Raw genomic sequence first — 13,596 nt, forward strand, 5'->3', positions numbered from 1 at the left:
CCCTTGCCTCAGCTGAAAATTCTGTACCTTGGGATATTGAATAGCATATCCTGCCTATTATTCAACCATGTTTCTGTGTTGGCAGCAATACCATAATCATTGACTACTACAGCACAGAAACATGCCCTTTGGCCTAGCTAGCTTGTGCCAAGCTATTATTCTCCCAGTCCCATCAACCCACACTTAGATCATAACCCTCCATTCCGTCCCCCCAATCCATATACTTATCCAAATTTCTATTACATTTTGAAATCGGACCTGCATCCACCACTTTCGCTGGCAGCTTGTTCCACACTCTCACCACCCTCTGAGTGAAGTTGTTCCCCTTTGGGTTCTCCTTAAATATTTCACCTTTCACCCTTAACCTGTGACCTGTAGTTCTAGTCTCACCTAACTTCAATGGAAAAAGCCTTCTCACATTTATCTTATCTACATCTCACATAATTTTGTATACCTCTATCAAACCTCCTTCATTCTCTGACACTCCAGGGAATAAATGCTGAAACCTATTTAACCTTTCCCTATAAATTAAGTTAATTAAAGGTTTAGTTAATTAACCTTAGTTGTTCAGCTGCTTGCATGATAATCAACGCACTTGAACTTTGTTTCTTCTGATGTGCATTTATTTGCTTGCTCTTTCTACCGGATGTACTTTATCTCTTCTCTAGGTGACTTGTACCTCCCAATCTGAACACCTACTCTGAGCCCCATTGCCCTACCAAACTCAACTTAAACTTAACCCAATAGCACTCACAAACGTCCCATAAGGGTATTGCTCCTATTCTAGTTTAGTGCAACCCATCCATCTTGAATAGGTCCCACCTTCCCCCAGAAACAGGAACCTAAAGTCTACCCCCCTGCACCATCACTTCAGACAAGCATTCCTCTGACCTATCCTTCTATTCTGCCACTCACAAGCTCCTGTCTGTTGGAAGCAGTCCAGAGATTATAACCTTTGAGATGCTAGCTGCCTGTTCCCGTTATATTCCCGTTTCAGCCTGTTGCAACTAAAAAGCACAACTGCTTCCAAGGTCAGTATAGTCAACAAAGACATCTTAATGTTTTTAAATGAACTATCGCTGCTTAAAACCGACGGAACCAACACCATCTGTGGTCGGAAGCGCCCACAGAAGACATCTCGGAGGAAGCACGGGCGTAGATGAGGATTACAAGCGTGCTTAAGGAAACGGGGTTTTAAATTCCCTATACCAATTATCTTGCTGGCAAACGTGCGGTCTCTGGTGAATAGAATCAATGTTCTCAGAGCCAGGGTGCTGAATCAGAGGGACATTAGGACCACGTGTGTCCTCTGTTTCGCAGAATCCTGGTTAACCCCTTCTGTACTGGATGCAGCGATTCAGATCAACGGGTTTACTATACACTGTCAGAAGGGGTCTCTCAGAAGCAGAGGTGGAGAAGTATGCCTCATGATCAACTCTTCTTGATGCACAAATATATCAGTGCTGTCCCAATTCTGATCACCAGATCTAGAATATCTAGCAGTAAAGTGTCATCCTTTTTACCTACCACGGGAGTTCTCTGGGGTCATTCTGATAGCAGTTTACATTCCACCTCAGGCCAGTGTCAAGCGGGCTTTAGATGATCTGAGCAATGGGATCAACATGCACGAAACAGCGCACCCTAACACATCCACCATCGTTTTGGGAGATTTTAACAAGGCCAGTCTGAAAAAAATCACTGAGCAATTACCATCAACAGATCCCTTGCAATACCAGAGGAAACAACACACTGGACCATTGCTACACCACCATCAAGAATGCCACCCGTACTATTCCACGCTCTCACTTCTGGAAGTCTGATCACCTAGCTGTACTCCCTGAGTATAGGCAGAGACTGAAGACTGCAGCGCCAGTAGTGAGGACCAAGAAGGTTTGGACAAAGGAAGCACAGGAGCGCCTACAGGACTGCTTTGAATTGGTGGACTGGACTGTATTCAGGGATTCATCTTCGAACCTGGATGAGTATGCTGTAATTGTTACCAACTTCATTAAAACCTGTGTGGATGAGTGTGTGCCTACAAAGATTTACTGTACATTCCCAAACCAAAAGCCATGGATGAACCAGGAGGTACGTCGTCTGCTGAAGGCTAGATCTGTGGCATTCAAGTCTGGCAACCCAGGTCTGTACCAGAAAACCAGGTATGATTTGCAGAGGGCTTCAAAGGTGAAGAGACAATTTCGAATGGCATTGGAGGTGATAACAGATGCACGGCAACACTGCAGGGTTTGCAAGACATTACTTCCTACAAAGCGAAACCCAATATAATGAAGGGCAGTGATGCTTCACTACCAGATGAACTCAATGCCTTCTATGCACGCTTTGAAAGGGAGAACACAACTACAGCTGTGAGGATCCCTGCTGCACCTGAGGACCCTGTGATCTCTGTCTCAGAGGCCAATGTTAGACTGTCTTTAAAGAGACTGAACCCTCGCAAGGCAGATGGTTCCAATGGAATACCTGGTAAGGCTCTGAAAACCTGTGCCAACCAACTAGTGGGAGTATTCAAGGACATTTTCAACCTCTCACTGCTATGAGTGGAAGTTCCCACTTGCTTCAAAAAGGCAATAATTATACCATTGCCTAAGAAGAATAATGTGGGCTACCTTAATGACTATTGTCCGGTAGCACTTACATCGACAGCGATGAAATGCTTTGAGAGGTTGGTCATGACTAGACTGAACTCCTGCCTCAGCAAAGACCTGGACCCATTGTAATTTGCCTATCGCCAAAATAGGTCAATGGCAGACGCAATCTCAGTGGCTCTCCACATGGCTTTAAACCACCTAGACAACACAAGCACCTACATTAGGATGCTGTGCATCAACTATAGCTCAGCATTTAATACCATCATTCCCACAATCCTGATTGAGAAGTTGCAGAACCTAGGCCTCTGTACCTCCCTCTGCAATTGGATCCTCGACTTCCTAACTGGAAGACAACAGTCTGGATTGGTGATAACATTCCTCCTCGCTGATGATCAACACTGGCACACCTCAGGGGTTTGTGCTTAGCCCACTGCTCTACTCTCTGTATACACATGACTGTGTGGCTAGCTGTAGCTCAAATACCATCTATAAATTTGCTGATGATACAGCCATTGTTGGTAGCATCTCAGGTGGTGATGAGAGGGCATACAGGAGCGAGATATGCCATCTAGTGGAATGGTGCAGCAGCAAAAACCTGGCACTCAATGTCAGTAAGATGAAAGAGCTGATTGTGGACTTCAGGAAGGGTAAGATGAAGGAGCACATACCAATCCTCATAGAAGGATCACAAGTGGAGAAAGTGAGCAGCTTCAGGTTCCTGGGTGTCAAGATGTCTGAGTATCTAACCTGGTCCCAACATATTGATGTAGTTATAAAGAAGGCAAGACAGCGACTATACTTCATTAGGAGTTTGAAGAGATTTGGCAAGTCAAGTAATACATTTAAAAGCTTCTATAGTTGTACCATGGAGCGCATTCTGACAGGCTGCATCACTGCCTGGTTTGGGGGGTGGGGTGGGGGAGCTACTGCACAGGACCAAAAGAAGCTGCAGAGGGCTGTAAATCTAGTCAGCTCCATCTTGGGCACTAGCCTACAAAATATCCAGGACGTCTTGAGGGAGCGGTGTCTCAGAAAGGCAGTGTCCATTATTAAGGACGTCCAGCACGCAGGGCATGCCCTTTTCTCACTGTTACCATCAGGCAGGATATACAGAAGCCTGAAGGCACACACTCAGCAATTCAGGAACAGCTTCTTCCCCTCTGCCATCTGATTCCTAAATGGACATACATTGAAGCTTTGGACACTACCTCATTTTTTTTTTAAATATAATTTCTGTTTTTGCACATTTAGAAAAATCTATTCAATATTTGTAATTGATTTACTTGTTTATTTATTATTATGTTTTATTTAATTTATTTTTTTTCTCTCTCTCTCTACTAGATTATTTATTGCATTGAACTGCTGCTAAGCTAACAAATTTCACGTCACATGCCGGTGATAATAAACCTGATTCTGCTTATAAAATGGCCAATTAACTCCTGTTGCAGGACTCATCCCTTCTGCTATCCATGTTGTTGGTACCAATATGTACCACCACCATTAGCTGTTCATTAGAATGTCCTGCAGTCACACCTAGGTATCCTTGACCCTACTACCAGAGAGGTGTCAGACCATCCTGGAGACTTGTGGTCGCAGAAATGCCTCTCTGTCCCTGTTACAATAGAATCCCTAACAACATTACTCTCCCAATCTTATTCCTCTTTTGTACATCAAGGCCCTCTCTCATGCAATGAATTAGATTATTGCTGCTATTTTTCCTTCAGAGGACATCCCCCAGCAGTATACAACATGTTATAGTTTGAGAGGTTGGGATCTACACAGTCAGTTTCACTATGTCCTTCTCTGCTTCCTGCTCTGTTTCTTTCTCCAGGCTTCACTATTTTTCCATGGCATTAACCCACTGTAGTTTTCACCTAATCCTTGTCCCTTTCTTCATAGTCATACTTTATTGATCCCGGGGGAAATTGTTTTTTTTGTTACAGTTGTACCATAAATAATTAAATAGTCATAAAACCATAAATAGTTAAATAGTAATATGTAAATTATGCAAGGAAATAAGTCCAGAACCAGCCTATTGGCTCAGGGTGTCTGACCCTTCAAGGGAGGAGTTGTAAAGTTTAATGGCCATAGGCAGGAATGACTTCCTATGATGCTCTGTGTTGCATCTCGGTGGAATCAGTCTTTGGCTGAATATACTCCTGTGCCCAGCCAGTACATTATGTAGTGGATGGGAGACATTGCCCAAGATGGCATGCAACTTGGACAGCATCCTCTTTTCAGACACCACCGTCAGAGTAATTCACCCATACCATTAACTGCTATTAGCCTGACTTTGTTCCAACTCCATCTTGTCCCTTGGGGTTTCACCCTGACCAGACGCTGGATTTCGCCACCTGTTCTGCATTCCAGCCAAAGTAAATATTTCTCTTGCAGGATATAGTTGGACAGAATTCCTGTCTGCAGGGCCAGTTTTTGAGCTTGCTGGCAAAGTACACAGATGTCAATACAGTGGCTCTCTGGGCCCTGAGGCTAAATGTGCCAGAAGAAAGACTACCACGACACATCGCCGAATGGCTCAGGCAGCTGGAAAAAGACAAAGAGTAAGTTTTTCATTATTTTTCATGTTTTTGCCATAATTCGTCATTACCTTAAGTAATACCTTCAATCATTCCTATGGTGTTACTCTTCACTAAACTCCATTGACACAGTGTATTTTATCTCACCCTCACTCCCACTATTGATTACTCCATTTACTGGCATTTTGTGAAGAAATTAAGGCTGATCAGTTGCACATTTGTTTCTTATTTCCACAAATAATAATACAGATTATAGCCTCTGTGTTTCTTTGGTTGCTGCTTGCAAAGGGAGAACTCCTGTTACATAGCAGTTAGTGCAACGCTATTATAGCTCAGGCATCAGAGTTCAGAATTAAGCTCTGGTGCCGTCTTTAAGGATTCTCTATACGTCCTCCCCATGGAATGTGTGGGTTTTCCCTGGGTGCTCTGGTTTCCTCCCAGAGTCCAAAGACATACCGCATAGGTTAATTGGTCTTTGTAAATTCTCCCATGATTTAAATTAGGGATTCGTCTGTCTAATCTGTCGGGGGTTGCTAGGGCCTTCTCCACACTGAATCACTAAAAATAAATAAAACTCTTACTGCCCTCAGTAAAGGATGATTGTTACTGTCGAGTAAGCAGCAGGACCTGGATATAACAATATGTAAGAACAATACAAATTGAATCTTAAAGGTGGTCTACACATGCATAAAATAATGCAATATGCATTCCTTAAAAAAGAGATAACCCTTATTATCAATTAATTGGCATAGGTGCATGAAATTTTATAATTGGTGAACTGTTTATATTAAAATGCAGAATAAATTCAGCCATCTATGAATTCACTTGACTTTTTAAGTCTCTTCATTCACTGAACTCTTCACTACAAGCTTCATTTATCATCCCTGAAGTATTTATTCTGGGAACTAATGGTACAGTGGGCATAAGGAAAGAGAGTTTTAAGTTTCAACCTATGAGAGTTTCTTGTAGTTGAGTTCATGATAACTAGCTATGTTCCAAGTTCAAAGTGTAATTATGACCACTGTGGTAATTGATAAGAATGTTATATGGACAGTTCACTGTATAAGAAGATATAATCCAGAATCTATAATACAATGTATTCAAAGTCATGATGGCAATTGTTTCGAGGTAACAGTTGGCAGGACAGGAGATGAGACTCAGGGTAATATATTGTGAAATATACAGTGACTTGGAAGAAGATCAGACCACATTTTATGAGTAATTAATGCAGAAAAGCAGGTAGTTGCAAAGGGTTCACAAACTTTTTCTTGCTTGGGTTCATTACTCATTTAATCATAGAATTTTAGTATTCTTATAGCACAGAAGGAGACCATGAGGGTTGTAGAGTCCATCTCAGGTTTTGTAAGAACTGTCCAGTCCCTGGCTTTTTCCTCATCACTCTGCTTTCTTTCCATATATTTTATGACAAAAGAATGAGGTCATTTTGTGCATTGGCACTCAAAAGTATTCAGTGATACTCCATTAATTTTTCCAGCCTATTCCTTTTAAGTCCTCAGATTCTACGACCTACCTACATGCTGGAGGCAAATTAAATTGACCAAGTAATCCACCAGTCGGCATGTCTTTGGAATATGGAAGGAAACCCAGATGGTCCTAGGTTATAATGTGCAGACTCGTACAGTCAGCCTTAGAGATCAGGATCAAAGCAGGGTGGTTGGTGCTGTGAGGCAATAATTTCACCAGCAATCCAGCAATACCACTGTGAAAGCCACTGAGTGTCCTTTTATTTTTTTTTTTGAAATGCTGTGTTGAATTTATTTCTACCAACATTTCACATGGCACATTACAGATCATGGAAAAGATTTTCCACATCCATCCTTTGATCCTACTGCCAGTCATCTTGCATGACTTCTTGTTCCCTCCATTAATGGGAGCAGCATCTATTTATTCATTTTGTCTAGGCCCTTGAAATTTTTAAATACTGTACATTTTCCAATTATTTCTCAGTTTTCTCTGTCCTAATAAAGATAACACCATCATTCAACAGAATCAAGGTTGCAAAATACTTCTATCTATTCCAGGACATCCTTTTTGTACCATCTTTGCCTTCATATCTTTTCTGTGATGTTGCACCCAGTTTGTTCTTTGGTGTTTTGCAGAGTTTCAAACTATTATTCTTTGTTCCTTTTTGTAAAGTCAAAAATGAATCCCAGGGTTGTATATGGTGGCATATTTGTACTTTGATAATAAAATTTACTTTGAACTTTGAAATGTACTAAATGCGCAGCTGAGTGCTACCCTGAAGATAGTGACATGGATCCTTAATTTGATTCCAGCCGAGAGTGGCTGGCAGTGCAGGTGACGTCACCCATTCCCCTTACTGCCAATGCCTTCTCAAGATGGATGAAAACACCACGGTTGTCGTGGACCTTATTAAAATAGTTGTAGACGAGTTATTCTGTCTGTCCAAATCAGAAACCCTGGATGAACCATGAGATCTGTCATTTGTTGAGCACCTGATCAGAAGCATTCAAGTCTGATGACCAAGAAAGTTACAAGAGATCCAGGTATGATTTCCAGAACGCAATCTCACATGTGAAGTGGCAGTTCTGGACTAAACTTGAAGCAATGAAGGATACATGACAGTTGTGGCAGGCTTGAATACTATCATCTCTTATAATGTTGAATCAGGCGACATAGGCAACAGCAGGGCTTTGCTTCCAGACAAGTTCAATGCCTTCTGTGCTTGCTTTGACTGTTAAAGCATGGAAGAACCATCACAAACTCCCACAGTCTCCTATGATCCTGTGATTCCAGTCCAGTGGTACTTACATATATCCGGAGTGATTAAGTGCTTTGAGAGGTTGGTGATAAATCATGTCAACTCCTGCCTGAGAATCAACTACTTTACATACTTAAGCAACAGGTCCACAGCAGATGCCATCTCATTGGTTCATCATTCAACCCTGGAACATCTGGACAGCAAAGATGCATATATCGGGATGCTCTTTATTGACTACAGCTCAGCATTCAATAACATCATCCTCTCAAAACTAATCAATAAGCTCCAAGACATTGGCCTGAAGACCTGATTGTACAATTGGTTCCTCAATTTCCTCACTTGCAGTTTCCAGTCAGCTTGGGTTGGTACAATCTCCATCAGCACAAGTACCCCTACTCTACTTACTTGACACTTATGTCTGTGTGGCTAAGTACAGCTCCAATGTCATATTCAAGTTTGCTACGACACCACTGTCTTAGGCAGAATCAAAGGTTAGATTAAATTAGACTGTGAGGACATGCAGTCCTCTTTTATTGTCATTTAGTAATGCATGCATTAAGAAATGATACAATATTCGTCCGGTGTGATATCACAGAAACACAGGACAGACCAAGACTGAAAAACCAACAAAAACCACGTAATTATAACATATAATTACAACAGTGCAACAATACCATAACTTGATGAAGAACAGGCCATGGCACAGTAAAAAAGTTCAAAGTCTCTCGAAAGTCCCACATCTCACACAGACGGGAGAAGGAAGAAAACTCTCCCTGCCATGCCTGACCACAGTCCATCTCTGAGTCGTCTGAAAACTTCAAGCTCCGATCAGCCCTCCAACACGGAGTACCGAGCACCATCTCTGCCGAATGCTTCAACCTCCGCCTCGGTCGCCAGCAGCAGGCAAAGCCGGGGATTTTGGGGCCTTCCCTCCGGAGATTCTCGATCGCACAGTAGCAGCGGCAGCGAACCGGGCATTTCAGAAATTTCTCCATATCTTCCTCCGTGCCTTCTCACGTCTGTCTTCATCAAATCAGAATTGTGCACGGCATCCTACTTACAAATACGATATCATTTCACCAGAGAGCTGCGTGCGCTGCGTCGCGCCGCTATCTTCTCCTCCCGCCCACTATGTAGTGATGAATCAGCACGCAAAATGGAGATTGAAAATCTGGCCTGGTGGTGCTCTAACAACAACCTCTTATTCAATGTCAGCAAGACCAAGGATGTGCTTATTTACTTCAGGAGAAGGAAACCAGAGGTCCATAAGCCACTCCTCATCAGGGGTGGAGAGCGTCAGCAACTTTAAGTTCCTCAGTGTTATTATTTTGGAGAACCTGTCCTGGGCCTAGTTTGTAAGTGCAAATATGAAGAAAGCAGAGCAGCATCTCTGATTCCTTAGGAGTTCACAAAGATTCCACGTGACATCTAAAACTGTGACAAACTTCTATAGATGTGTTGTGGAGAGTATATTGACTGGCTGCATCGCAGCCTAGTATGGGAACACCAATACCTTTGAGCAGAAAATCCTACAAAAAGTGGAGGCAGCCCAGTCCATTGTGGGTAAAGCCCTCCCTACCATTGAGCAATTCTACATGAAACAGGACAGCAGCATCCATCGTCTGGGACCCCCACCATCCAGGCCATGTTTTCTTCACACTACTGCCATTAGGAAGAAGGGACAGGAGCCTCAGAACTCACACTACCGGGTTCAGGAACAGTTATTGCCCCTCAACCATCAGGCTCTTGTACCAAAGCAGATAACTTCACTCGACTTCACTTTCTCCAACAGAGAAATGTTCTCACAACCTATGGACTCACTTTTAAGGACTCTTCATCTCATGTTCTTGATATTTATTACTCATTTATTTTCTTATTTGCTCAGTTTTTTTGCCTTTCATTGATTCTGTAATGGTTATTATTCTATGAGTTTATTGACTATGCCCGCAAGAAAATGAGTCTCAGGGTTATGTATGGTGTCACATGTGTACTTTGATAATAAATTTACTTTGAACTTTGAAGATGGAAAACATACATGAACACCAGCCTGCTGTTCACAAAGACATGGCAAAAATTGCCACAGCAGAATTTTAAAATATTCTGGCAATTCCAGGGAAAAACAGGCATCTGTGTCACAGGGACAAATTGATTATCCTGGAGTAATGAATGATAGGATGCATCCAGTGCAAGCAAAAAGTGCCTCATCAGTAATCTTGTAGGAGAAGCTTCCAGTTTTGGCCTCCGGAAAGTGGGGAACCCTGAACAGAATTCTGTTGCATGGTTGGAAAACACTGCATGATCCAAAATGTCACTATGCCCATGAGTCTCAAAGCATGGAGCACATCAGATTAACCCACTGCAGCAGAACAGATCATTTCTCCACTTGGCATCTCAGATGGCAACAGAAGGCTTTTCATTGCCACTTGAAAGGAGATTTATAAAGCTCAAGATCCCAATGTGCTTTTCCCAACCTGTTGCACCACTTTCAAAGAATTGTGCATAGGTGTCATCCATTCTCTTACCACTTGTTTGCTATTTTTATCCCTAGAGACTTTGGTTTTTCTTTTGAGGACATTTCTTGTCTTTTCTCATACACTTTCACTGGTTCCTTTCTTATTTCTTCAGCTCTCTAAATACAACATGTTTCTCTCTTGTATTATCATCTTCCAGATTCTACCAAATAGTTACCCTTAAGGGTCACTTGTCTGTCCCTTGAGTTGGAAACAGGAAAATCCAAAAATGAAAGGAAAAACTCAGGAATTGAGTCAGAGACTGTGCCATCTATAGTACCTTTACTAAAGATCTTCCCAAGCTGCTTTCTGTAAGGACTCTGGTTCCTCCATCGCAGTCACATAGTTCTGATGATGCTTTCCACTTGTGTCTTTCTGTATTAACCATATTTGACAGCCTTCAGCCAATTTTCATCTATTCCCTGCACTTCTACTTGCACTTCCCTCTCCTCCAGGCTAGAGTAAGGATTGAGTTCCCCTGGTTCCCACCTTCCACCCCAGCACCATCTGAGTTTAATGGTCATCCTCCTTGGCATTTTCTGTGATCTTCAACAAGATTCCCCTTCAGATTCTCTTAATCTTCATCACTTTTTCAGTACTCTGAAGGGACCATTTCCATTGGTGTCTCCCTGTCCACATTTCCATCTCCCACCTACCACTCCCACTCAAACTACTTTCAACAAGCCCAACATAAGCTTGAGGAATGACACCTTACCTTCTATCTCAGCGCATTGTAGCCTTTGAGACTCAGTATTGGGGTAACTTGCTTTATCAGTTGTATCTGATCTAATCTGAGATTATCCTCTAATATTAACTCAGTTATAACCTCTCCACAATTACTCACTGATTTTCCGAGCTTTTCCAGCATTTCATTGGATTCTGGTTTTAGGCATGTCCCTTTGTGCCTGGGATGGAGAATTTCTCGATAGGCTGCGTTTGTTTTCCTTCAGGCTTAAAAGGATGTGTCAGGTCCTGATAGGCATATCTAGAATTGAAGAGAATAGATAGTGTATTGTGGTAACCATTTCCTTTTAGCAGGGGTATCTTTAACCAGAGGGCATAGGCTTATACCACAGTGTAGGAGTCAGAGGATATCTTTTGCATCCAGAGGGAATCTATATTTGTATTTTCTGAGGTGGTGGTGGGGGTAGGGGGAGGTGAAAGGGGTGGAGAACAAGATCAGAGTTATGAAGCAGAGAAACAGATGCTTCAGTTCATCATGTCCATACCAGTCCTCCAGTCCTCCAGTCTTTAGATGACTTTTTGAAAAGCCATGGCAGGGAGTGCTTGTATAAGGGATTAGTATGGTTAGGAGCTTGATGGTTTGTATGGATACAGTGGACTGGAGCATCTGTTTCTCTGCTTCATAACTCTGATTTTGTTCTCCTCCCCCTTTGACACCCCTCCCCCTGTGTCCCCTCACCCTTCCCCCTTGCTCCCCCCAATCCCTGCTTGCATTCTACCCATCACTCCCTCTCGGCCCCTGCATTGACCCTGCTTGCCCCTCACAACTTATTCACTATCCCTTGGCCCTTCCCCTCCTTGGCTGCCCCCCCCAAGACCCTCATACCCTGGCCACCCTACCCTTACCCCCACCCCCTTTCAGCCTCTGTGCTTAATTTTTAAATTTACAGTTACAGAGATGGTGTAAGGAACAGTTCCAAAGAGGAAAGTGGCCTGGAGAAAGAAAAAAAGAAGTACTACCAGCTACCAATTCCCACAGGGCGTATTTACATGGTGGAGCATTTGGATCAGTTACAGAGCTGTTCATCTCGGATACTACAGGTCAGAGCCACAGAATGCTTATAAAGCAAGTGTGACTAGACAGTCTCCTTTTACTCTATCCAATTCTTCTGTTCCTCATGCCAACCTTTTCTCTTTTTCTCCCTTACCTAACACTTCCCTTGCGTGCTTTATTCCCATTCCTGCCCCCACTCCTCCTCCCACACTCCAATTCCCCCCCCTTTGTCACCCTGCCCCCTTCCCTCTCCCTCCTATTCTTTCTTCTGTCCATCCCCTTTCTTCCCCCTTTCTGCCACCATTCCTGCCTTCCTCTCCCACTGCCTTCTCCCAACTTGTACTCTCTTCAACCACCACCCACTGACTTCTTCAGCTCTTTCTGCTGCACTCTGTCTACTTCCTTTACTGATGCTCGCTACCACATCCATCTGATGCTTTACGTATACTTTTGTGAATGTTGCCTCCCATTTTCCCCTTTCCATGGGTTAATGTTGCTTCCTGACTATTATTTAATCTATCTGCCTTGATAACGATATCTGTGTTTCTGTTGCAGGCTGATGGTGTCGTGGGCATTGACATGGAGTGGAGGCCCACGTTCCTAGCATGGTCCAAAACCCGGGTGTCGATCCTGCAGATTGCTTTGAAGAATTGTGTTTACCTTCTGGATCTGCCTCAGCTGGCGAAGGAGTCAGAATCCCTGGGCCAGGAATATGAACTTGAGCAGTTCATGCATTCTTTATTCAGTAGTAGAACTATAACTAAGCTAGGTATTTTGAACAAGAATGGCTTTTCAAGAATTTGTGCAGTATTTGTTTCATTTTTCAAGCTTTCCCTGTACTCCCTACTGCTTCTATTCTTGCTGTTCTCTATGCTTTGACCCATTTCCCATTGTCCTTCCCAGTCACCTTGCAGTTGTGTTCCCATGATCTGGTCCTTTTCCAGCAGGGAACCCAGAAAGCAGTGCACCAGTTCCCTTTGGTGTCCCAAGTGGTGGTGTTGTCATACAGGTTCCCTGACTCCCAATAAACTCAGCTGGAAAATCAGTTTCCTGTGTATATGTTGCTGGGTTATAATTATCCCATACATTTTAAGCTGCAATCCAAGTTTACACTGTAGTCCAGCTACTTTTCTGCCTCCCGTGCACTCTCAGCTAGTAACCCAGTTGTCACTGTGTTCCAAGCAGGGTGTATAAGAAATGCAAGAGAACACTTAAGAAGGAAATCAGGAGGGCTAAAAGAAGACATGAGATTGCTCTAGCAGATAAGGTGAAGGAGAATCCTAAGTATTTCAATCGATATATTAAGAGCAAAAGGATAGCAAGGGACAAAATTGGTCCTTTGGAAGATCAGAGTGGTAATGTATGCTTGGAGCTGAAAGAGACGGGGGAGATCTTAAACTGATTTTTTGCATCTGAATTTACTTGGGAGACAGCCACAGAGTCTGTAGATGCAAAGCAATGC

At 42.9% G+C, this 13,596-nt stretch overlaps 1 protein-coding gene across 9 annotated transcripts in view; it reads left to right on the forward strand.

The window, feature by feature from the left end:
- exd3 (exonuclease 3'-5' domain containing 3) overlaps window positions 1-13,596 on the forward strand; it is a 177,197-nt gene that overhangs the window by 85,982 nt on the left and 77,619 nt on the right. For all 9 annotated transcript variants that reach the window (XM_072240618.1, XM_072240621.1, XM_072240619.1 and 6 more), the window contains 3 exons: window positions 5,001-5,167; window positions 12,031-12,181; window positions 12,690-12,903. In XM_072240618.1, coding sequence (XP_072096719.1) covers window positions 5,001-5,167; window positions 12,031-12,181; window positions 12,690-12,903 — 532 coding nt within the window. The remainder of the gene's footprint in view (window positions 1-5,000; window positions 5,168-12,030; window positions 12,182-12,689; window positions 12,904-13,596) is intronic.

Source organism: Mobula birostris, chromosome 22 (assembly GCF_030028105.1).
Source record: "Mobula birostris isolate sMobBir1 chromosome 22, sMobBir1.hap1, whole genome shotgun sequence".
In the NCBI taxonomy this organism is placed as follows: domain Eukaryota; kingdom Metazoa; phylum Chordata; class Chondrichthyes; order Myliobatiformes; family Myliobatidae; genus Mobula; species Mobula birostris.